Source organism: Mercenaria mercenaria, chromosome 15, assembly GCF_021730395.1.
Source record: "Mercenaria mercenaria strain notata chromosome 15, MADL_Memer_1, whole genome shotgun sequence".
Classification (NCBI taxonomy): Eukaryota; Metazoa; Mollusca; class Bivalvia; order Venerida; family Veneridae; genus Mercenaria; species Mercenaria mercenaria.
In genome coordinates, this window is record NC_069375.1 from 65,604,356 (window position 1) to 65,630,431 (window position 26,076).

General features: G+C 37.9%; 1 protein-coding gene across 1 annotated transcript in view; it reads right to left on the reverse strand.

The window, feature by feature from the left end:
• Positions 1-300: 300 nt before the first annotated feature.
• The window catches only part of LOC123556956 (alpha-(1,6)-fucosyltransferase-like), a 38,148-nt gene continuing 12,372 nt past the window's right edge, over positions 301-26,076 (reverse strand). The window contains exons 2-9 of the mRNA XM_053525488.1: positions 20,725-20,868; positions 15,421-15,550; positions 14,866-14,917; positions 14,404-14,586; positions 7,357-7,606; positions 2,701-2,874; positions 2,165-2,318; positions 301-702 (exon numbers count right to left, since the gene is read on the reverse strand). Coding sequence (XP_053381463.1) covers positions 442-702; positions 2,165-2,318; positions 2,701-2,874; positions 7,357-7,606; positions 14,404-14,586; positions 14,866-14,917; positions 15,421-15,550; positions 20,725-20,868 — 1,348 coding nt within the window. The 3' untranslated portion in view covers positions 301-441. The remainder of the gene's footprint in view (positions 703-2,164; positions 2,319-2,700; positions 2,875-7,356; positions 7,607-14,403; positions 14,587-14,865; positions 14,918-15,420; positions 15,551-20,724; positions 20,869-26,076) is intronic.

Genomic DNA, 26,076 nt, shown 5'->3' on the forward strand with positions numbered 1-26,076 from the left:
CATACACGGCATTTATCATAGATAGGTTACTTTTCCTTTGCACTGATATAACAGGGACAGGATTAGGATTAAGAAACGGTGTTCACTCAACAATTTCACCATATAATTAGATTGTTTCCCTTGCGTAAAGAAGGCTTAGGGTAAATCTCTAAATATAGTGTATATAAAAGTTATACGCCGCTAAGTGAATCCCTTAACACAGTGTTAGCCAAATTGAGCAAATTCTGGAACTAGGATAAACTATGTAAAATGTTTTGTAAAGATTCTTTGGAAGCAAGTAACTAAATGACAAACTCGATCGTGAACTCAAGTATATTCTCAGATTATTTACAACTACTACTTGCAACAAGGGCAGTTTAATGACACTAGTGTCATGTGACCTCAGAATCCTTTATTGTCTGTGTCAAGAAAAGGACGGCAGTCATCAGTTTCCAAAATATTTTAGACTAATATTGGAACTTCGGAGTATGTAGGCATTCTAACAGCAGTGGCATTATTATCCATTGTTGCCGATAATTTCCATGGATTTGAAATATCCTTTACGACTTTGAACTTTTTGTAGAACGTCTCATTTCTGTGTTGTGCAAAATACATAGGGTTATATCTTTTAAACTGAAATGCGAATTCGATATCAAGTGACTTGATACGGTCTGGAGCGTCCCAGTAACGTACGTTCATCAATTCGTACACAAGTCTCCCAGTCTGCAAAAAAATACACTTCATTTGTAACACAGCATATAGAGCAATAACGCTACTTCACTACTTCATTTCTCTTTCTAAAATCTTCCAGTCCTATACAAGTGTTTCAATTTTAAAACGGTACATAGGGCAATAACCCTGCTTGATTAATTCATTTCTCTCTCTAAAATCTTCCGGTCCCATACAAGTGTTTCAATTTTAAAACGGTACATAGAGCAAAACCCTACTTGATTAATTCATTTCTCTCCCTAAAATCTTCCAGTCCTATACAATTGTTTCAATTTTAAAAAGGTACATAGAGAAAAACGATACTTAATTAATTCATTTCTCCCTCTAAAATCATCCAGTCCTATACAAGTGTTTCAATTTTAAAACGGTACATAGAGCAATAACGCTACTTGATTATTTCATTTCTCTCTCTAAAATCTTCCAGTCCTATACAAGTGTTTCAATTTTAAAACGGTACATAGAGCAATGCTATAAAAAGTAAGACATTATTTGACGACACAAAAACCACATCAATTTAAATTATAGAAAACGTGTCAGCAATATACTTACTTACAGGGCCGTTATTCTTAAAGTATACATTACAGAGCTGAATGAAGAGAGATAAAACCCTATGGAGAAATCTCAAACTCGGCATGGGCCCATAAGAGGCATTCTGACTTCCACTTTTTTATTTGTTGTTGGTAATAGTGGCATTTGTTGTCTTAACTACTACATATCTACAGCAAATGTTACTACTCATACACGTGCGATCAAGTTACTTACATTTGATGAAAAAGTACAGACAAAAAAGTCAGACATTGATAACATATGAACATCAAGAATAAATCTGTTTGACTTAGAGGGCGGACAGGGCTAAATTTGAAGATTTTTAGTAATTCAAGGGCCATACCCAAGACTGTCTGGGACGATTTTGCTGGTTATCGAACGTGGCCGAGATATTATGTCCACTTGTAAACATTGTCACCAAGTTTGGAATTGATCGGATGAAATTTGTTTGACTTAGAGAGCGGACATGCTTTTGGACGCCGACCGCCCGCCCGTCACCGGCCAGCTCGCCACGAGTGTTCACATAATACGGTACATCTGACATTGCTAGAAAAATAAGTCATTATTTGACAACGTAAATACCACAATAAATTTAAATCATAGAAAACTTGTCAGCGATATGCTTACTTACAGGGACTTTTATTTTTTAAGTACACATTACAGAGCTGGATGAGATGAGTTTAAACCCAATGAAGAAACCTCAAACTAGGCATGGGCCCCTATGAGACATTTTGACTTCGACTTTTGTATTTGTTGTCGGTAAAAGTGACATTAACTCCGAAATATACATATCTACAGCAAATGTTACACTCTAGATTGCGATTAAAGTGATTTTTTTTTTGTAAAATACAGTGCATAGTGCAGACACAGAAGGAAAATCTACCCATATACGTGGGATCAAGATACTTACATTTGATGATAAAGTACAGACAAAAAAGTCAGACGTTGATAACATATGAAGATCAAGAATTAATCCATAAAAAGAAGATTCGGAAAATCTGGTATCTAGGCGTTTTGCAAGTATAGCTGACTCGACATTGCACACAAAGGTATAGTTTGGATAACTGAAACAAACAAAGGAATGTCTTAAGAATATTACATTAAAACAGTTTATACAAGCAGTTAACAGGACTGCATAATTCCTTATTTTTTACATTCTATGTTATAACAGATATTTATACTCAATAAATGTTCCTGAAATACTTGTTTCGGTGATATAAGCGATGTTTTATGTATTCATTTTTATTCATTTTTAAACAGATGGTCATAAATAAAAGAATCAGTGAGATTGTAGTCAATATACCATTATTTGTTTGACTATTTTGTTCGTAAACTTGCAGAATCAAAATCAGAATACATTTCTGGAAGCACATAACCGAACAGACCTAAGTGAAAAGACAAAAGTTTAGTTTTGAAACATCCATCAGTACAAAAGCAAAATGGTACCTCTCTCTTGCCTGTGAAAGAACACTTGGTTCATCACTAGCAATATAAACTCTTCGCTGAACAGTCCCGTGTCTTCTATTGTATGCATCAAACCATTTCTCCACATGGGTCATATATTCTGATAGATCATGGTATTTACTCTCTATTTCTTTATCCGTTCTTCGCACATGTACACTGTGAAGAAATACAATACATGTCCTTGATGTTAACGGCATCCACGTTGTGTTTAGTCAATGATATATTGTCCAACCCTTTGTAGAGTAAATTAATTCAACTTTCTAACATATGTAATAATTTGCATTTCTTTAAAATCCTTTTCCAACGCTCTCATGCAGTATTGTTTTTTTTTTAATTTGTACCCTTCGTGATGCAAAATTATCAAACTGTGAAAACAATGTATTTGACAAGCCTTTCCAACCTTTAGCCTGCTCTATCTTTGCAACCAGGTCAGACCAAAATTTTCAGTTTACATTCTTTCAATAATAATTGATACTGCCTACATTTAATAATGAACCACTCCAATTTAGATATATAGCAGGGTAAAGGTTAATTTTACTACTTTGCATATAAGTATATCACAGAGAGATAATCCCAAAACTTAGCAAGAAAATGTATGACAAGATTCGTAGTGCACTTAATACTGACGTATAGTCAATTTTATTTTATTGTGCAAAAGGAGCTGAGCTTTAAAGCCAGATACTTTTTGTTACCTGCAACATTTTGTAAATACTCTGCGGGTCATAACCCTTTCTTACTTTGCATAGATTATGAACATTCGAATAACAAAATTCTCTAATATAAGTAAATAACTATTGGATATTGCAGAAATGGTAGACAGATTCACAGAATTTAGGATATTAAGGACACATAGATGTATGTATCAAATTAAGAATAGGTTTGCAGACACAATGGTAAGACAGCATCTATATATGTATATCCCAACACTTTTTTTTCGGGGAAATCCAGATTCTGATCGATTTCTTCCAAATAGAGGTACTTTTAGAATACAACAAAGCAAAAAATATCAGGACCGGTTTGACCGAGTCTGTTCTTGAGAGCTTATAGAATGTGAAACATCTCTCACGCTCCCAGCATCGGCTTAATAGGAACTCTATAATAATAGATAAATATTGATTTTTGTTTTCGTTAGGTTTAACGTCGCACCGACACAATTATAGGTAAAATGGAGACTCTATGATGGTGGAGGAAGACCCAAGGTGCCCCTCCGTACATTAGTTCATCATAAGCGGGCACCTGGGTAGGACCACCGACCTTCCGTAAGCCAGCTGGATGGCTTCCTCACATGAATAATTCAACGTCCCGAGTGAGGCTCGAACCCACATCGATGAGGGGCACATTAATATTGAATAGACTCCATAACCCAAAAGGGCTAGATAATATAACAACACCTTTTCCATGTAGATGAGTTATTTACAGCCGCATTGATGTTGATTTAACCTTATGCCACCTAATGCAGTTACTCAATATGTAAGTCTATCAGAAATTAACATTTTGCCTATAGGAAATATGATATATACAAATGGAAAGTTTCACAGTTGTAAATTAACCTTTTTTAGGATATGAATAGTGTCAAGTTATTGTTTTTAATATATGTTTCTAAGACAAGGAACCTCCGTGGTCAAGCAAGGTCGCTGACTTCGAAACACTTCAACAACACCGATTTGGGCTCGAACCCTTAGTCGGCGCGTTGAATTATTCCTGTAAAGAAGCCATCAAGCTGGCTCACGGAACGTAAGTGGTTCTACCCCTTTGATCCCCTTGACGATATAATGCATGAAGGGGTAGCTGGGGTCTTCCTTGCCATCAAAGCTGGACAGTCAACATTTGATCCATCTTGTTTCGTTGCGAAGTTAAACCAAACAAAAACAATAACATGATTTTAAAGACGAGCCCGAAACAACAACAAAAATAATTATGAACGAACCCAAGATCACAAACATAAAAGATTACGACTTACTCCACATTTGAAACTGCTTTTATGACATTATTGGTAATTACTTGAAGAGCAAATCAGCTTTGTTAATTATACACCGAACAACAAACAAAAATGCATATGTTCGAAATGTATAAAATTCCATTCCATTAGGCAAATATATTAACTTTAAAGCTGCAAATCAGCTTTGTTAATTATACACCGAAAACCAAAAAGAATACAAGAAAAAACAAAAATGCACATGTTCGAAATCTATAAAATTTCATTCCATAAGGCCAAAAAATTAACTTTATCCATTCATTTAATTACAAATGTACGTTATCGCATAAACACATTAAATTTAATAAAAATCGGATAACCAGAAGTCATTATTCATTTCATTAAAATTCGCGCCCACATCAGTCAAAAAGAACACACAGAAATGATAATTCCAGTATTCCGACTTTCAACCGAGAACTAAGACACACGCAAGACATTTCCGACTCATTGATGTTATAGCTGTTCTAATCCCAGCTTGCGGCATATTTCACTACTTTTAGGACTCGGGGCTTTTAGGCGTTCACAGGTGCTACATGTAGTAAGCGTTTGTTAACTCTATCCTTCAGGCCAGCCCGCTTGGGTTCTCTCGGCTCCATATCAGGACAGTGCACGGTTAGCGTACGGAATCGCATAATTACGTCGAAAGACGACGACTATACCATAGGAATTATATTGTATGAATAGAATTTCCGATTACACTACATAGTAGTGATTTAGTGATACTTAATTCGTCAGCTTAACCGGCTAACCTTCAGCTTGCTGGCGGCAACTGAGTTTACCTTTACGACCAGTGCAGACCAAGATCAGCCTGGACATACGCGTAGGTTGATCATGGTCTGCAATGTTCACTATTCAATTAGTAAATTTTCAGAGACCACCCCTTCGAATAATAAATGGTATTGCCCAAACTGAATCATGTACCAGTCAATTTTAGAAATTTAGCTGGCTAAAGGCTTAACTCATAAACATATATTCTTTTACACACTGATATATATATCCCCATCCGTGTATACGACCGTCAACACGATCAACATTGATTTCAAGCCGGTTTAAGGGCCTTAAGCAAACCTGCTTTATGCCAGTGACAGTTTCAAGGCGCTGCCCAACTGTGTTCCTTGTCTTAGTGCATTTGTCTTTGGTCTTGTGCACGTTACCGTCTGTTTGTTGCTGTTTAGAGAGGCTGCGTATTTAGAACGTGGTTTTCCCTATCGACATCTATATATATCGAAACTTAGTGCATGTCCCAAATTTCCGCGATTTCGCCTGATATGTGTCCTACACCACTGAAGACGCTAATGTATGCATCTGACCGATAGAATCAGTTCTTTTACAGAAATGAAATCTGGTACAATCTCCGATAAAACATCACTGGATTAGCTTTGCTATCGCGTATGCCGATGTCTTTTTAGCCTAATAAGTTGAAATTCAGAATGTATTAGCACTACGTGTTGCTGGAATATTTTCATCTTGTCGCGAGTTAGTCACATTGTGGCATGTAACGCATATTTACAGCGGCCATAAACCAATAGAACAGTGTAGCAATGGTCGAATGCATACAACGTAATTATATTCTATTTTTGACTGGCTTATACAAGCTAGCATCATGCCAGTTGCACGGTCACACGACCATGGAAAACGAGTCGCTTTATATTTCATACATGTTACTCAAACAAAATGAATGATTACGTAACTTTATAACCATATTTCTGTAACAGGCCATGATTTAAGTGATTGTATGTAAAATACACGCGTAAAACGTGATACTTACTCCAATGGCAAGCAAATAGTTAACGTGAAATGATTTCGATGTATTTAATCCTCAGTTAATAAAACATGTCTCAAACAAAATACAAAGAATAGTTGTGACCCAGTTTGTGACCTTGACCTTAGACCTACCAACTAAGTTCATGCGCTCTGCACATTATCCCTTTGCCATCTACCTACATGCCAAGTTGAATATCAGTACCTTGAATGGTTTTTTTTTCAGTTATACTCTGGACACAAAATATGACAATAATATTTCACCTTTCTGTAATCATGACCATTGACCTACCAACCTATGTCATGCGCTCAAATACTTAGACATAAATACAAAAGGTGATGTTTTTAAGTGAGTTTTACGATGGTTGGGGTCGGGAATCGGTGTTGGGTGTGGCAGAAATGCGTAATACTGCACTACTCAAATTACCTCATCACCTATTTGTGCTCTGGACACAAAATACAAATCACAGATTTGAACTCGATAAGTGATCTTCACCTTTGACCTACAGACCAAGTTCATGCGCCATGCACATCGTCTTATCATTACCTACCTATATGCTATGCCAAGTATCAAGGCAATACTTGAATACGAAAATTTATGCTCTAGACAAAAAATATGACAGATAGTTTTAGCCTTGCTGTGACCTTGGCCTTTGACCTACAGACCGTGTTCATGTAGTCTGCACATTGACTAATTACCTACCTGTAGCCAAGTTTTAAGTCAATACCTTGAACAGTTATTAAGTGATGCTCCGGAAATGAGGATCAAATTGGACCTTTGAGTTACATTTGTGACCTTGACCTTTGACCTACCTTTTTAAAGTACTCTGGAGCACAGATGCTCGAGCCATAACGTCAACGACTGATAAGTATGGGTATATTCAGAATACATTCGCACTTACCCAACAGTCGGATAACTGGAGCCTAATTTCTGAACGTTTTGGTCGATAAAACGTTTCAATCGTTTATCTTTTCTGGTTATATAAGTCAGGCATTGCCCAATCCACCAAACGGAGGGATTTTTATGAACTCGGCTGACTTGCTCGGCGAGGTCCTCTGGTATTGAATGTGGAAGATACAATGGACGGTTTAACACTTGATGATTATATGGTAGCAAAACAACTTTTGTAGTATTTTGCATATTCCTCAGATCTGTAATATTAGAAGAGAAATATAGTTTTAACAACAATATCAATCAGGGCAACAGTATACGTATTAGGTGTTCACAGTAAAAAAGTCAGTTCGCAATATTCGTAGTGGTGTCGGAACCTTAATAGCGATGTTGATATTCTAACAGTTTGATCAAATCACCAATAGTGAGGTCGAAACACCTACAGTTGGACGGAATCATAAATAGCAAGGCCGCTACGTCGTAAGTAACGTAAGAATAATGACAGTTTGTGTATTATACCGATCGCAAGATACACGTAAAAACTGCGAATAATTTGGAGGCACCAAAGGCAGCGATGTCGATGGGCTGTTTATTTCATGGAACAAACGACAGTGAATCCGCAATACCGACAATTCGGTTGAACACAGCTTGGCCGCATTGGTTGCTTTCCACAATGATAATGATGTTGCATCATTTTACTGGCGGATCAAACAACGATCGGAACAGTGACAGAGAGGTCGAAGTTCCGGATGTTCTGTTGAAATATCGCAACAATTGTACACTGAACTGTCAAAATAGCGCTGATTTCTATCAATTGTAACTGTAACATGCCCCGGGAATAATTGTTGTTGTTTTTTTTCCCAACTTTATTCAACTTTACATTATTTTGCCTACGGATGACACAGGAATAAAATCCTAACACTACCATGATCGTGATATTGCTTAAGTTTGGTAGTTTTAATTCTACTTTTTTTTGGTAGTTTCTGATATAGGCAGACTCCACAACCTTTGATCACTCTGTTTAGATGTACAAATAGCTCTCTCGTTTAGGGTAAACACATTATTTTAACCTTTAGGCATACGCCGTTTTTCATGAAATAGCACTCTTTGTATCACTGAATGTTCCATTTCTCATTTTATCGTTGTGCTGCCTTTGTTAAACAAATACTTTATGACACCCCGCGTCCTGTTGCACCCTTATCGCTGTAATTATGAATAGTAATAAGAAATAATCGCCACCTGTCTTTTTCCAATTTCCTATTATTCTCCCTTTCGCTGCTGTAAATCTTCAAATATGACTACTAACGTCGTTTTTTTTTTCAACAGAGCTAAACTTGACAGGTTTTCAAGCAGCGTTTTTACACACAACAAAATCACGGTAAAAATTACAATTTTTCAAGTTTGTATTAAAATCTTCTCCCAAATGATATATGTAATTTATCAAGTTTATTTCGTCGTCACATCGGAGGCAAACACCTATAAATAAGAAACTGTGTGTGTGTGTGTTCGGGTTTAACGTCTTTTTCAACAATTTTTCAGTCATATAAACGACGGTGTCTACATGTAGCAGTGAGCACAATGCCCAACTTCATAGTGCTGCCTCACTAGAATATCACGCCGTAGACACGTGGCATGATACCCCACCCAGTCACATTATACTGACACTGGGCTGACCAGTCCTAGCACTATCCCCTTAATGCTGAGCGCCAAGCGAGGAAGCTGCTAGTACCAGTTTTACGTCTTTGGTATGACGCGGCCGGGGATCGAACCCACGACCTCCTGCACATTGCAATGTGTAAAAGTTTGAACAAGCCTACAAACTTTCAATCGCTATTGATTCCTTAAAAGAAAATGGGGTCATCGTTTTAGATTTCTCTGTATTTACCATGACGCTTACCCTCACCCCAATAATAATCATGATGTTTGTTTTTATTCTGAATTCGTAAATTTCTATTATTTATAACTTAAATTCAGTTTCTGTTTCTGTTGGTGGATATAATGATATTATATCACATTATGATAAAACAAAGATGTTATTTAGTGAAATTCTTTAAATAGATGAATTATTTTCAGAAAATGATCTTCTACACCTGACACATAAATAAGTTTTTATGTACAGCAGGAAAATTGCACACCAATGCTAAATTACTGCACAGAGGGGCACATTTGGTCTCTTCCACCTTATAAGAATAGAAAGCCGCCACCTATAATTGTGTCGTTGTGACCTTAAACTAAACAGAAACAAAAGTAGCAAACAAAGTTAAGAGGCATTGACTTGACATTGTGCATAATTTTAGATGTGTTTATATTCAGTGTCACATTGTAAATAAATTTTATCTTTATGAAAGTCAAACTTGTCTTAAGCAGGCAGATACAAAAGGAAACAAAGTGGTCTTTAATGAAAGATTGTAGCTGTGATTTCTGGCCTGTTTCGTCTGGCCCTTCAGGGTGATGCTCTTGATCTTCCGTCTTCTGCAAAGGCACAGAATACATGCGGTTTTTGGTTCTTAAGGATTGCTTTAATATAACTGTACAGAATCCTTTTTTTTTTGTTTTACATGCCGTACCTTTTGATTTGCGTATGTTAGAGATTCGCCTTGCGTGGATTACTTTTATTTACACTGTCACGTGACATTAGAATATGGTGGTGGTAAGAGTAAGGTTGAGTGCGCACCATAAACCGGTTTAAGCTCCCCAGTGGTCTTTTTGCAACTGACCGTTCCAAGGCGGGGCCCAACTGTTTTCATCTATTTGTTCGTTTTGTCCTCGCGTGTTCGCTTTGGTTGTGTGTGTATTCGTGCGTGCGAGTGCGTGTGTGCTTTCGTGGCTGTGTGTGTGTGTGTGTGTGTTGGTAGTGTGCACAACTTCGTGCTGTGAGTTTCGTTTTGGAGAGCTGATATATAGGACACGCACGTACACGTACACGTGCTTAAAACAAAACAAAAAATTATCTTAACCTGAAGTACTCAGTCGTGTTCAATAGTTTGAATTTATTATCATTCTGTTCAAACAAAAGATAACACAAATGTTTATTTTCAAACTTGATGCAGACTTATTTGTTGACTCTTTCTCGAACGTCTTATTTCTGTGTTGTGCAAAAAATACGGTTATATCATTTAAACTGAAATGCGAATTCGATATCAAGTACTTGATATGGAGCGTCCCAGTAACGTACACTGTCACGTGACATTGGAACATGGTGGTGGTAAGAGTAAGGTCCCAGTAACGTACGTTCATCAATTCGTACACAAGTCTCCCGGTCTGCAAAACATTTATAGTTGAGAATTTCTAAGTATAAAAAGGACCGTAATTCTGAAAAATGGACAATAGAGTTATGTTTCTTTGCCTATATAGTCACATGATGATGTAAAACAAGTATGCAAAATGTCAAAGATGTAGCTCATATAAATTTTGAGAAAAGGTGGACGTAGACTAAAATGTCAACCAAAAATCTCTAATTTTCTAGGTACAAGAAGGGCCATTATTCTGAGAAAATGCATATCAGAGGTAAGGCTCTTGGCCTACATAGTCCCCTAATGATAATAAATAAGTGAGCAAAGTTTCACAGCTGTTTCTCTTTCAGTTCTTGTGAAGCTAAACGAAAAAATTAACCAAGCAGCTAAAATAAACAAGAGGGCCAAGATGGCCCTAGGTCGCTCACTTAAGAAACACTCCATAACAGTGTAAAACATGTTTGACCTAGTGATTTCATGGAAACAAATATTCTGACCAATTTTCATTAAGATTGGACCAAAAAATTGGTCTCTTGCGATAAAACAAGCATTTTCTTAGATATGACCTAGTTTTTGACCCCAGATGACCCATGTTCAAACTCGACCTAGATTTTATCAAGGCAATCATTCTGACCAAAATTCATGAAGATCAACTGAAAAATACAGCCTCTATCACATACAGAAGTTTTTTCTTTGATTTGACCAAGTGACATAGTTTTTGACCTCAGATGACCCATATTAAAATTCGACCTAGATTTCATTAAGGCAATCAACCTGACCAAATTTCATAAAAATCAATTGAAAAAAACATTCTCTATCGCATACACAAGTTTTTTTTTTAATTTGACCTAGTGACCTAGTTTTGGACCTCAGATAACCCATATTCAAAATCGACCTAGATTTCATCAAGGCAATCACTCTGACCAAATTTCATGAAGATCAATTGAAAAATACATCCTCTATTGTATACACAATATTTTTCTTCGATCTGACCTAGTGACCTAGTTTTTGACCCAGATGACACATTTTCGAACTCGGCCTAGATTTTATCAAAGTAATCATTCTGGCAAAATTTCATGAAGATCAGTTGAAAAATACAGCCTCTACTGCATACACAAGGTTTTTTATTTGATTTGACCTAGTGACCAAGTTTTTGACCTCAGATGAACCATTTCCGAACTTGGTCTAAATTTCATCAAGGTAATCATTCTGACCAAAATTCATGAAGATCAATTGAAAAATACAGCCTCTATCGCATACACAATGTTTTTACGTGATATGAACTAGTGACCTAGTTTTTGACCCCAAATGACCCATTTTCGAACTCGGCCTAGATTTTATCAAGGTAATCATTCTGGCTAAATTTCATGAAGATCAGTTGAAAACTAGAAAATGCTTTTGTAAAAAAGCGCATGTCTCCCCCAATGCAAAGTCCTATAGGCAAGAAGTCAATAGGGGTCAGGAGTGAAAGTCAAAGAGACACTGATGGTTGGCTGCAATAGGGATCATCTACTTGGCATGTCCAGTCATCCCGCTAAATTTCAACACTCTTGGCCTAGTGGTTCTCAAGTCACTGTTCAGGCTCCTGTGACCTTGACCTTTGATCAAGTGACCTCAAAATAAATAGGGGTCATCTACTCTGCATGTCCAATCATCCTATTAAGTTTCAACATTGTAAGTCAAGTGGTTCTCAAGTTATTTCCAAAAAATGATTTTACATGAACAGGCCACTGTGACCTTGACCTTTAATAGACTGACCCGTCAATCAATAGGGGTCATCTACTCTGCATGTTCAATCATCCTATGAAGTTTCAACATTCTGGGTCAAGTGGTTCTCAAGTTATTGATCGGAACTGGTTATCAATGTTCAGGCCTCTGTGACCTTGACCTTTAACGAAGTGACCCCAAAAACAATAGGGGTCATTTACTCTGCATGAACAATCATCCTATGAAGTTTCAACATTCTGGGTCGAGAGGTTCTCAAGTTATTGATTGGAAATGGTTTTCCATGTTCAGGCCCCTGTGGCCTTGACCTTTAACAAAGTGACCCTAAAATCGTTAGGGGTCATCTACTCTGCATGACCAATCATCCTTTGAAGTTTCATCATTCTGGGTCAAGTCGTTCTCAAGTTACTGACCGGAAATCGTTTTCAATGTTCAGGCCCCTGTGACCTTGACCTTTCACAGAGTGACCCCAAAATCATTAGGGGTCATCTACTCTGCATGATCAATCATCCTATTAAGTTTCAACATTCTGGGTCTAGTGGTTCTCAAGTTACTGACCGGAAATGGTTTTCAATGTTCAGGCTCCTGTGACCTTGACCTTTGATGGAGTGACCCCAAAATCGATAGGAGTCATCTACTCTGCATGTATAATCATCCTATGAAGTTTCAACATTCTGGGTCAAGTGGTTCTCAAGTTATTGATCAGAAATGGTTTTCAATGTTCAGGCCCCTGTGACCTTGACCTTTGACGGAGTAACCCCAAAAACTATAGGGGTCGTCTACTCCATCAGCCCTACAAACCTATGAAGTTTAAAGGTTCTAGGTCAAATGGTTCTCCAGTTATTGCTCGGAAATGAAGTGTGACGTACGGACGGACGGACGGACAGGGCAAAAACAATATGTCTCCTGGGGGAGACATAAATACAGCCTCTACTGCATACACAAGGTTTTTCTTTGATTTGACCTAGTGACCTAGTTTTTGACCCCAGATGACCCATTTTCAAACTTGGTCTAAATTTCATCAAGGTAATGATTCTGACCAAAATTCATGAAGATCAATTGAAAAATACAGCCTCTATCGCATACACAAGGTTTTTACGTGATATGACCTAGTGACCTAGTTTTTGACCGATTTTCGAACTCGGCCTAGATTTCATCAAGGTAATCATTCTGACCAAAATTCATGAAGATCAATTGAAAAATACCGCCTCTATCGCATACACAAGGTTTTTCTTTGATTTGACCTAGTGACCTAGTTTTTGACTCCAGATGACCCATTTTCGAACTCGGCCTAGAATTTATCAAGGCAATCATTCTGACCAAAATTCCTGAAGATCAATTGAAAAATACAGCCTCTATCGCATACACAAGGTTTTTCTTTGATTTGACCTAGTGACCTAGTTTTTGACCCGAGATGACCCATTTTCGAACTCGGCCTAGATTTCATCAAGGTTATCATTCTGACCAATATTCATGAAGAAGAATTGAAAAATGCAGCCTCTATCGCATACACAAGGTTTTTCTTTGATCTGACCTAGTGACCTAGTTTTTGACCCCAGATGACCCATTTTCGAACTCGGCTTATATTTCATTAAGGTTATCATTCTGACCAATACTCATGAGGACTAATTGAAAAATACCGCCTCTATCGCATTAACAAGGTTTTTCTTTGATTTGACCTAGTGACCTAGTTTTTGACCCGAGATGATCCATTTTCGAACTCGGTCTAGATTTTATCAAAGTTATCATTCTGACCAATATTCATGAAGATTAAATGAAAAATACAGCCTCTATCGGATACACAAGGTTTTTCTTTGATTTGACCTAGTGACCTAGTTTTTGACCCGAGATGACCCATTTTCGAACTCGGCCTAGATTTCATCAAGGTTATCATTCTGACCAATATTCATGAAGATTAATTGAAAAATACAGCCTCTATCGCATACACAAGCTAAATGTTGACAGACGACGGACTTAAACAAAACTTTTAACCAACGCCGACGCCGACACCAACGCCGACGTTCAAGTAACGACAATACCTCATAGATATTTTTCTCAACAAATCAGTCGAACTAAAATACCAACATAAACAAACATACCTGTTATTCGAACCACCTTTTCATTCTTTGATAACCTACAGTTGGTACTTAGTGGCAAAAATACTCTTTCAAGTCCATGCTTTGAATATTGCCAGCCTTTTGAATCAATTATAAGCGTCCGCTGTGTTGCATACGCTACGATTAAACAAAACATCCAATCGTGCGCCTGAGACCCAAATCCAGCTGAAGAGAAATAAAGAAACAAAAATCCGATCTTGGTTTAAACAACGGCTGTTCCTATTCTGCAAACTCTCGTTGCTAGTGTAATTGAAAATATAGCTCGCCCAGTTTACAGCCCTTCCACGATACAACCACATAGACAATAGAATCGTCTTGTATCTGATAGACTCTAGGGTTGAAACGCCCTCTCGAAAAAGTAAGATACCCTCATATTTCTAGATTCTGTCTAGTAGCATTGTTTCTTTTTACAGTACTATAGAAATCAATTTCATTGATACATACCTTTGCGGGTTTTGCACAATATCTTTTTTGCATTCTCGCAGTCTTTGGGGTTCTAAAATAAATTATATTTCCAAAATATTTTTATTAATATTTAACTTCTACTTTTCAAGACATTAGTGGCTGAATGATCCTACCTCACTAAAGGAATCTTCAAACGCAACGCCCTCGTTTTTGCCAACATATTCCAAAATGCCTGACAGTACATTTGTCAACATGCTGCGATTTCAACAAAATCGATGAGTTATGCATCTCTTTATTTTAGTTTGGCAACAGCAGATTTTCTTTCATTCATAAAATACAAATATTGGTTCTAGCCACCTGTAAATATATGCCTCTTTAACAAAAAAGTGAACTTTTAGATATAACTGTTTTTAACTGAAACAATATGACGACGTTTTTATTGTTCTTTCTGTCAATATTACTAAAATGAAATTTGCTTGTTCATAAATGTAAAAACTGATTTTTTTAAAAATTAGAATCACAACAATTCTCCATTCTCTCCATCGGCCGCAGGTTTTTCTCTTATCTTGCCTTTTAAAACTAAAACAATCTAACCTGCAGGTAATACAGTCTTCGCTGTACAAGATCACCCAGTCGTTGTAACTCTTTCGTCCTCCAGTCGGAAATCTCAAAACGAGATGCATGTACTGCGAAAGCATTTGATCTACTGACACCCTTAACTGAACTACAAAACAAAAACAACAAACGAATGTTCTCTGAATAGAAAGCTCGGCAACTTAACTAATAGTGTTTTATGATTGAAAGCTCGGCAACTTTACTAAAAGTGTTTGTAAAGAAACAACTATGTACTTGTTCCAACTATCTTGTACTTTCAATACTAAAATAATCTGTGCATTACCCCATATGAAATAAAATCTGTTAAAAGTTCCTTTGGAAGCATAGTTTGCAATCAAGTAGAATAATAGCAGATTCGGTTTGATTGAGTCTGTTCATGAGAGGTAATGGAATGTGCAACACGTCTCACGCCCCCACCCCTACAACCGGCTTAAGCGGAACGCTATTATATATCCATTTAATGGACTCCATGATCCCAAAGGACAAGAAAATATAACAACACAAAATACTTGTTTGTAATATGCAGTAACTATAAGGAAATTTGAAACAAGAGTTTTGCACACAAGAGGAGTACAATGTTTCACTGGTTGAACCTCTGCACCTCTGAAACATTTCGTCTAAGTATTTAGTTTGTTTGAATTACAGGTCAAAGGTTTCAGCCAACCACCGGCGTAAAATCATACTCACTAACCATTGTCCTATGTGAAAAAAAGCGCTGCTTCCATTTCAGTCGCCCCATCCCTTTCAAAGCCCAGAAGAAAATAAAACAAGCAATATTTCATTCACGATGTTAGTTCTCAGAATATTTGATTGAAGGAATACTTTTATTATCGTCTTTATTCAGTGTAGTAAGTATTTGGTTTTGATACAACATAGTAACTGTATTGTTTGAAATTTCAATCCTTGGGTCAGATAGGAAACCATTATTCCTGGTGTAATTACGTATGTATATGCTTAGCATATAAGCTAAATAAATATAACAGAGGTTCATCTCGGGAGTTTGTTTGGAGAACATTTATAACATATTTACTTATATACATAAAAATTAACTTATTGTGAGGCTTTCCGTGTCCTTTAATAAACATATCAGGGTTCATCTCGGGCGTTTGTTTGGAGAACACATGCAAATGTTTATAACCTATTTAAGGCTTTAGACCAATTGTCAGATGTGTATAAGTACATTGCTCCCTCTGTACAACAACACCCTTTGGGAGACGGAAAATTTGGTTGTTGTTCTGAGGAAGTTGTTGAAGAGAGGTAAAACTAGAAAATGCTTTTGTAAAAAGGCGCATGTCTCCCCCAATGCAAAGTCCTATAGGCAAGAAGTCAATAGGGGTCAGGAGCAAAAGTCAAAGAGACACTGATGGTTGGCTGCAGTAGGGATCATCTACTTGGCATGTCCAATCATCCCGCTAAATTTCAACACTCTTGGCCTAGTAGTTCTCAAGTCACTGTTCAGGCTTCTGTGACCTTGACCTTTGATCAAGTGACCTCAAAATAAATAGGGGTCATCTACTCTGCAAGTCCAATCATCCTATTAAGTTTCAACATTGTAGGTCAAGTTGTTCTCAAGTTATTTCCAAAAAATGATTTTACATGAACAGGCCACTGTGGCCTTGACCTTTAAAAGACTGACCCCAAAATCAATAGGGGTCATCTACTCTGCATGTTCAATCATCCTATGAAGTTTCAACATTCTGGGTCAAGTGGTTCTCAAGTTATTGATCGGAACTGGTTATCAATGTTCAGGCCCCTGTGACCTTGACCTTTAACCGAGTGACCCCAAAAACAATAGGGGTCATTTACTGTGCATGAACAATTATCATATGAAGTTTCAACATTCTGGGTCGAGAGGTTCTCAAGTTATTGATTGGAAATGGTTTTGCATGTTCAGGCCCCTGTGGCCTTGACCTTTAACAGAGTGACCCTAAAGTCATTAGGAGTCATCTACTCTGTATGACCAATCATCCTATGAAATTTCATCATTCTGGGTCAAGTGGTTCTCAAGTTACTGACCGGAAATTGTTTTCAATGTTCAGGCCCCTGTGACCTTGACCTTTCACAGAGTGACCCCAAAATCGTTAGGGGTCATCTACTCTGCATGACTAATCATCCTATTAAGTTTCAACATTCTGGGTCAAGTGGTTCTCAAGTTACTGACCGGAAATGGTTTTCAATGTTCAGGCCTCTGTGACCTTGACCTTTAATACAGTGACTCCAAAATCGATAGGGGTCATCTACTTCGCATGTACAATCATCCTATGAAGTTTCAACATTCTGGGTCAAGTGGTTCTCAAGTTATTGATCGGAAATTGTTTTCCATGTTCAGGCCCCTGTGACCTTGACCTTTGACAGAGTGACCCCAAAATCAATAGGGGTCATCTACTCTTCAAGACCAATCATCCTATGAAGTTTCAACATTCTGGGTCAAGTGGTTCTCAAGTTACTGACCAGAAATGGTTTTCAATGTTTAGGCCCCTGTGACCTTGACCTTTAATGGAGTGACCCCAAAATCGATAGGGGTCATCTACTCTGCATGTACAATCATCCTATGAAGTTTCAACATTCTGGGTCAAGTGGTTCTCTAGTTATTGATCGGAAATGGTTTTCCATGTTCAGGCCCCTGTGACCTTGACCTTTGACAGGGTGACCCCAAAATCAAAAGGGGTCATCTACTCTTCATTACCAATCATCCTATGAAGTTTCAACATTCTGGATTAAGTGGTTCTCAAGTTACTGACCGGAAATTGTTTTCAATGTTCGGGCCCCTGTGACCTTGACCTTTAATGGAGTGACCCCAAAATCGATAGGGATCATCTACTTTGCATGTACAATCATCCTATGAAGTTTCAACATTCTGGGTCAAGTGGTTCTCTAGTTATTGATCGGAAATGGTTTTCAATGTTCGGGCCCCTGTGACCTTGACCTTTGACGGAGTGACCCCAAAAACAATAGGGGTCGTCTACTCCAGCAGCCCTATAACCCTATGAAGTTTGAAGGTTCTAGGTCAAATGGATCTCCAGTTATTGCTCGGAAATGAAGTGTGACGTACGGACGGACGGACGGAAGGACGGACGGACAGACGGACGGACGGACGGACAGGGCAAAAACAATATGTCTCCTGGGGGAGACATAATAAAGAACAATTAGCAGGTTTTGGAATCAGTAGCAAGTGTTGTTGCAAGGATGGAATTATTGTTCAGAGAACCGCTGTAGAGAGGGAGCACTGTAGACAGTTATTTCTTGAAATTAATGAGTATACACAGGATTATTTTGTATTTTAGTGAGGTAAGCTTGGGTAGAAATATTCAAGTGGCAATCCGTAAACGAAAAAGTAATTATTGCTAATGTTAAAGAAATTACATGTTTAACATATAGATATATAATTCTATTTTCAAATATCGGCATGTGAAATTTTGTGAAAATACATACATTATTAACAAAACAGCAATACAAAAATTGAATATAAACTGACCGATTAGGAATTTTGTTGAGTGTATTTCACGGGGGAGGAAGTGTCACACGAAGGATGGAGTTCTTCTGATAACCTGTCATGTTTTCTTTTGATAACTGTTACGGAGTTCCTGGAAAACGTTACAGAGTTCGTCTGATTTCTGAATGACGTGCCAAGGAATCGTAGGAAAAAATGATAATTATTTATCTTTAAATAGAGAGAATGGGGTGTAAAACTAAAGTTTGATGATCAAGGTTGCCTGATGTCTTGTGCTATGCGTCAGAAAAAACTGTTTAGTCTAATAATCAGCGCCACTACTTTGAAAAGAAGACATTTTGAGTAAAATATTGAAATGGTTTGCTCATTCATACATATTATTCTTCTTATTCACGTTCTTCATCCGCAGCACATGCAATAGAATAATTTTATTGCAAACTTGCAAACATATACCACTTTCTAACAATTTTATGCCCGATTTTTCAAATGTTACGGAATTCCGGCGATAACTCTGAAGATGTCACAGAGTTCTTATGATAACTTTTATTACTGCCAGGGTGTTTCTTGAGCTATGTTAAGATACTTTTTAGCTAATTCTATTATTTAAAAAGGGTGTTAACGATGTTCTCCGTAACAGTTATCAGAAGAAAACATGACAGGTTATCAGAAGAACTCCATCCTTCGTGTGACACTTCCTCCCCGTGTATTTCAAAACACCATCGATACATAAAAAGTTCCAGCGTACTCGCAGTTGTGAAAACTGAATTGACAAGGGCATAGTGTTCCGTAAGAGCCAACGACTGCCTCCTACGAACACAAAGCGCGATGAAGTGTGACAGTACAATTGTGATCACACATAGCAACGATGACGTAGCTCGAAGGTGGCAGCTTTAACAATTATAAGATGGTTACGATAGAAAGTTATTATCGTATTTGACAGTTGTGTCTTCGCGTTCCGCTATCGAGATTTCTGTTGTCAATAAACTTAACTGTGTGCGTATAACATTAAAGTCTTATAACAGTAAATATGTGACAGCAATGCGCGACGGCGTGATTGCGATCAGCGAGAACATGATCGCAGCAATCAAAGTATGACGGTAAAGTGTGAAGACACGATGGTAAAGTGTGAAGATACGATGGTTAAGCAATATTGTAGGATTGCAAATTAGAAAGAAGGTGATGGTGGATGGCGTGGTAGGATAGTGGAGCGCAGATACAACAGCGAGGCAAATCAGCACGATGACGAAGGGCAAAGGTACGAGAGTGACTGCGATGGTGGAGAGTGACACAAATTTGGCGAATCTATAAGGTACAAAGAGAAAGAGGAAAAAGTACGACAGCAAATGTTGACAGGACGATTGCGACGCGTAAACAGCATCGGTTTGATGGCACGAGATACAGTAAAGACGTTTGACAGTGCGATGGGAAGAGCGGCAGAACGATGTTGAATGGCTAAGGTACAATAGTAACAATACAACGGTGATTCTGAAATAACATTGGCAAAACAGGTACCGGTAGGTAGAACTACGAAGCGGAAGGTTCTTAAGTCGAAGAGCAATTGCACAATGGCGAAGCGCGTAGGTAAAGTGGCAAATATGCAACAAAACTTCACCTTGCCATCCCCGTTTTATCGGACTGTCAATACATCGCGCTTCACTATCGTTGCTTCTCACTATCAATGTCATACCTTCGCGCTACGCCATCGTAAATGTGTGACTTGATTAGTATTAGAACACCTTACAAAGGTGAGCAAACTGCCATTTCGTTTTATTATAGTTTTACATGGGCATACATATCTGATAAATAATAGAATGAAAAGAAAGTAAGCTCACCTGTCTTCTATTTGCGATTTGAACGGTGACATTTGAATATTGTGTCTATCCAAAAAATCAAAACCAGTGAACTCGAAAATGACAAAGCCAGAAAAAGCAGTCAAGCAAAGAAAACAGTATGTATTACTGTTGATATTCTTCTTGCTGAAATAGAAAAGGTAATTTTATGTAATCCATTTCCAATTACGCACTCTTAAATAGCATTATAACATGTTTTTCTACACACTGTTACTATTATACTTCACTTGCGTGTCCCTCTACATAAAATACCTATTCTGCAGCGGTTAAATCTTAATCTTACTTATGTAACATTATGATGTAAATCCCCGCGACCCTCCCCCACCAGTGATCAGCACTGTCTTGCGCATTGCAGACAAGAATGCATTTTACAGTTGGTCTGCAGTGCGCAGTTTGCGTTTCGAATTGCGAACTGCAAACTGGTCTGCAGTTCGCGATTCGAACTGCGAACTGCAAACTAGTCTGCAGTTTACGATTCAAATTTCAAATTGCAGTCTGATCAGCACTGTCTTGCGCATTGCAGACAAGAATGCATTCCACAGTTGGTCTGCAGTGCGCAGTTTGCGTTTCGAATTGCGAACTGCAAACTGGTCTGTAGTTCGCGATTCGAATTGCAAACTGTAAACTGGTCTGCACTTTACGATTCAAATTTCAAGGTGCAGTCTGATCAGCACTGTCCTGCGCATTGCAGACAAGAATGCATTTCATAGTTGGTCTGCAGTTCGCGTTTCGAATTGCAAACTGCAAAGTGGTCTGCAGTTCGCGATTCGAATTGCGAACTGCATTACGATTCAAATTTCAAATTGCAGTCTGATCAGCACTGTCTTGCGCATTGCAGACAAGAATGCATTTCACAGTTGGTCTGTAGTTCGCAGTTCGCGTTTCGAATTGCGAACTGCAAACTGGTCTGCAGTTCGCAGTTCGCAGTTCGCGATTCGAATTGCGAACTGCAAACTGGTCTGCAGTTCGCGATTCAAATTTCAAATTGCAGTCTGATCAGCACTGTATTGCTCATTGCAGACAAGAATGCATTTCACAGTTGGTCTGAAGTTCGCAGTTCGCGTTACCAATTGCGAACTGCAAACTGGTCTGCAGTTCGCGATTCGAATTGCGGACTGTGAACTGGTCTGCACTTTACCATTCAAATTTCAAGGTGCAGTCTGATCAGCACTGTCCTGCGCATTGCAAAAAGAGTGCATTTCACAGTTGGTCTGTAGTTCGCGTTTCGAATAGCGAATTGCAAACTGGTCTGCAGTTCGCGATTCGAATTGCAAACTGTAAACTGGTCTGCAGTTTACGATTAAAATTTCAAAGTGCAGTCTGATCAGCACTGCCCTGCGCATTGTTGACAAGAGTGCATTTCACAGTTGGTCTGTAGTTCGCATTTCCAATTGCGAACTGCAAACTGGTCAGCAGTTCGCTATTCGAATGGCAAACTGCAATCTGGTCTGGTGTTTACAATAAAAATTCAAAGTGCAGTCTGATCAGCACTGTCTTGCGCATTGCAGACAATAGGAACTTATGAACCTGTGAAAGAAATATGTTAAGTCATGGGTTAAAATATAAACGGGTATTAAAATTCTTCATGTTTTTATGTTGATCATCTTCAAACTTCTACTTTATGAAAACCAATTTACGATTTCTCTAGCTGAGGGTTTATGTTGATATATGACATTAATGCAGAATAATTACCCTTGATCCTGCATAAAAAATTTTTTATTTGATATTTATCTACACAGACAGTTTTTATATCTAACAGATTTTAAAATGTTTGTCCTTTGTGAAGAAAATCTTAAAATTAATATTCAATTTCGATGTTTATTATTTGGCTGGTACATGAAAATTTAATGTCAAGTAGAAAATTGCATATTTGAGCCGTGCCATGAGAAACCAACATAATGGCTTTCCGACCAGCATGGATCCAGACCAGCCTGCACATCCGCACAGTCTGGTCAGGATCCATGCTGTTCGTTTTCATATGCTGTTCGTTTTCATAGTCTATTACAATTAGAGAAACCGTTAGCGGACAGCATGGGCTGGTCTGGATCCATGCTGGTCGCAAAGCGGCTATGTTGATTTTCTCATGGCGCGGCTCATTTATTTTTGTTGAGTGGGGTTTTTTTATTATTCTTTTCAGCAGAACAATCAATTTAGTAATCACTGATCTTTTGAAATCAGCAGAAATATGTACATTTTCATATCTATTGTTTAAAATACCATTAATGGTGTTACCTTAGCAACTAGATATCTAAATGTTTTATTTTTTAACTACCTTACCAATTTAAATGAGCCATGTTAGATTATGACTTATGGACCATTTTGGGTTCTATTTACATACACGTAGATAAATAACAACAACAACAACAACAAAAACAAAAAAACAAAACAACAACAACAACAACAAAAAAACTGGTCTGCAGGTTTTTCAACGACCCACAATAGAAGCTACCTTCAGCAAAATGTCAGCAATCCTTAAAAAAATTAGGTGCATATGAAATTAAATGGAAGTTTTCTAAAATCAGAACAACTTAAATGAAAATGAAATGAGGTAATTATGTCATTTATAGTATATTGGTGACCCGCACCCTCCTCCTCCGCCCCTACCTCCCAAACAAAAGTATTAACATTATTAAAAACAAAAAAAAATGCATTTCATAGTTGGTCTGCAGTTCGCAGTTCGCGTTTCGAATTGCGAACTGCAAACTGGTCTGCAGTTCGCAGTTCGCAGTTCGCATTTCGAATTGCGAACTGCAAACTGGTCTGCAGTTCGCGATTCGAATTGCGAACTGCAAACTAGTCTGCAGTTTACGATTCAAATTTCAAATTGCAGTCTAATCAGCACTGTCTTGCGCATTGCAGACAAGAATGCATTCCACAGTTGGTCTGAAGTTCGCAGTTCGCGTTTCGAATTGCGAACTGCAAACTGATCTGTAGTTCGCGATTCGAATTGCGAACTGCAAACTGGTCTGCAGTTTACGAATCAAATTTCAAAGTGCAGTCTGATCAGCACTGCCCTGCGAATTTGGATAAGAATGCATTTTACAGCTGGTCTGCAGTTTGCAATTCACGTTTGCAGGTCATGGCTTGGAATCGAATGACAAACTGCAGACTGGTTTGCAGTTCACGATTCGAACTGCGAACTGCAAGCTGGTCTGCAGTTTACGAATCATATTTCAAAGTGCAGTCTGATCAGCACAGCCCTGCAAATTTGGATAAGAGTGCATTTTACAGCTGGTCTGCAGTTTGCAGTTCACGTTTCCAAATGCGAACTGCAAACTGGTCTGCAGTTCGCAGTTTGCAATTTGTAGTTCATAATTCGAATTGCGAACTGCAAACTGGTCTGCAGTTCGCGATTCGAACTGCAAACTGCAAACTGGTCTGCAGTTCGCAGTTTACGATTCGAATTGCGAGCTGCAAACTGGACTGCAGTTCAAGATTTAAAATGAAATTATACTTAAACGTTACTCTTATACTTTTAAGTAATAGGCCTGTGTTAGCTTAATATAAATGTTGATAGTCTGCACTTCCTCCCTTTCTATTAGAACTGCAAAGTGCTGGATAGTCTGCGGCTCTTAGCTTTGTATTCGAATTTCGAACTGCAAACTGGTCTGCAGTTCGCAGTTCACGATTCGAATTGCGAACTGCAAACTGGTCTGCAGTTCAAGATTCAAAATGAAAATATATTTGAACGTTACCCTTATACTTAAAAGTAAGTGCTGGCTATTCTGCGGTTCTTAGCTTACGATCCGAATTGCGAACTGCATACTGGCCTGCAGTTCGCAGTTCGCAGTTCACGATTCGAATTGCGAACTGCAAACTGGTCTGCAGTTCGCAGTTCGCAGTTCACGATTCGAATTGCGAACTGCAAACTGGTCTGCAGTTCATAATTCGCAGTTCACTATTCGAATTACGAACTGCAAACTGGTCTGCATTTCACAATGCAAATGAAAGTATTGGAACGTTTCATAAATGGTTGCTAAATAGAGGTTATGAACATGCAATTCAACGTAATAATTGCACTGTCGGCCAATCTGTAGTTCACAGTTTACAATTCAAATTGCGAACTACAAACTGGTCTGCAGTTTAGCGTTCAAAATGTAAGTATTAGAAGTGTTACTCTTATAATTCAGTACTTTGTAAGTGGTTGCTAAATAGAGGTAAAGAACATGCAATTTCCCGTAAGAATTGCACACTGTTGGCCAGTCTGCCGTTTTTCACCGTTTACAATTCAAATGGCGAACTGCAAACTGGTCTGCAGTTCACGATTCAATATGTAAGTATAAGAAGCGTTACTCTTTTAATTTCAGTACTTAGTTAGCGGTAGCTAAATAAAGGTTTTTGGTTTGCATCCCACCCCACACTCCACCAGAATTGGTCTGACGGCTAGTCTGCGATTCGCATTTTCCTGTTATGATTCGAATTGCGAACTGCAAACTTTTCTGCAGTTTGCAATTCGAAATAAGTACATACGAACGTTATTCTTCTGATTTTAGTTCTAAAACATGGTAGTTAAATAGAGATTTTAAGTTCTAACCAGGTAGCTCGCGATTCAAATTTTAAACTACAGTCTGATCAGCACTTCCCTAGTCAAACTTTGAATCGAAGAGTAGTATGCTGTCCACTGTTCGTCGGGCACCGTTCAAGAATCGCAAAATATACGGATAACGTTCAACCTGTTGTATAGGTTAACGAGTCAAAATTTATTTTAAAATAATTAAAATCAGATTCTATAAAATGACAAAAATAATCCTAGTGGAATGTGCCAACGATATGAAAAATAAAATTATTCACGTTTTTCATCGTCTGCTAACTATTTTGTCTCCAGTTCCCGGTAGTTATTATACCGCGTTTTCTGCTTGCAATTCACGATTTTCTCATGTTTTCAGTGCACTATATAAGTAATTGTTAATTGATATTCTTCACTCGAGGTTGAATATTTGACAGCATAACAAGTATTTTGATTATTTGTTTATTCTCGTAAGAAAACTTGACAAACCCTTCTGAGACGAATATTCAGTTTTTGGACATCATTTGCATCTGGAAAGGAACACTCAACGTAATACTCAGCGAAAAAGGTAGCAATTTCGGAAAGGTAAAGATTTATTATTTTTTTCTATGTTCCGTAGTGTTTTGTCAAAATCAATATTTTTAGTTTGAAAATGTGACACGTGTAACGGGAATGTCCTAGAATTTATCAACATGCTGTTTCCACAAAATGAGACATTTCATATTGCCTAAAGTTTTGATTTTGGCTAGAATATCTTTTACAAAGATTATTGACATGGTAAAGTTCATCAACGCTAAGAGATATATGCTAATACGGATTAACAAAAT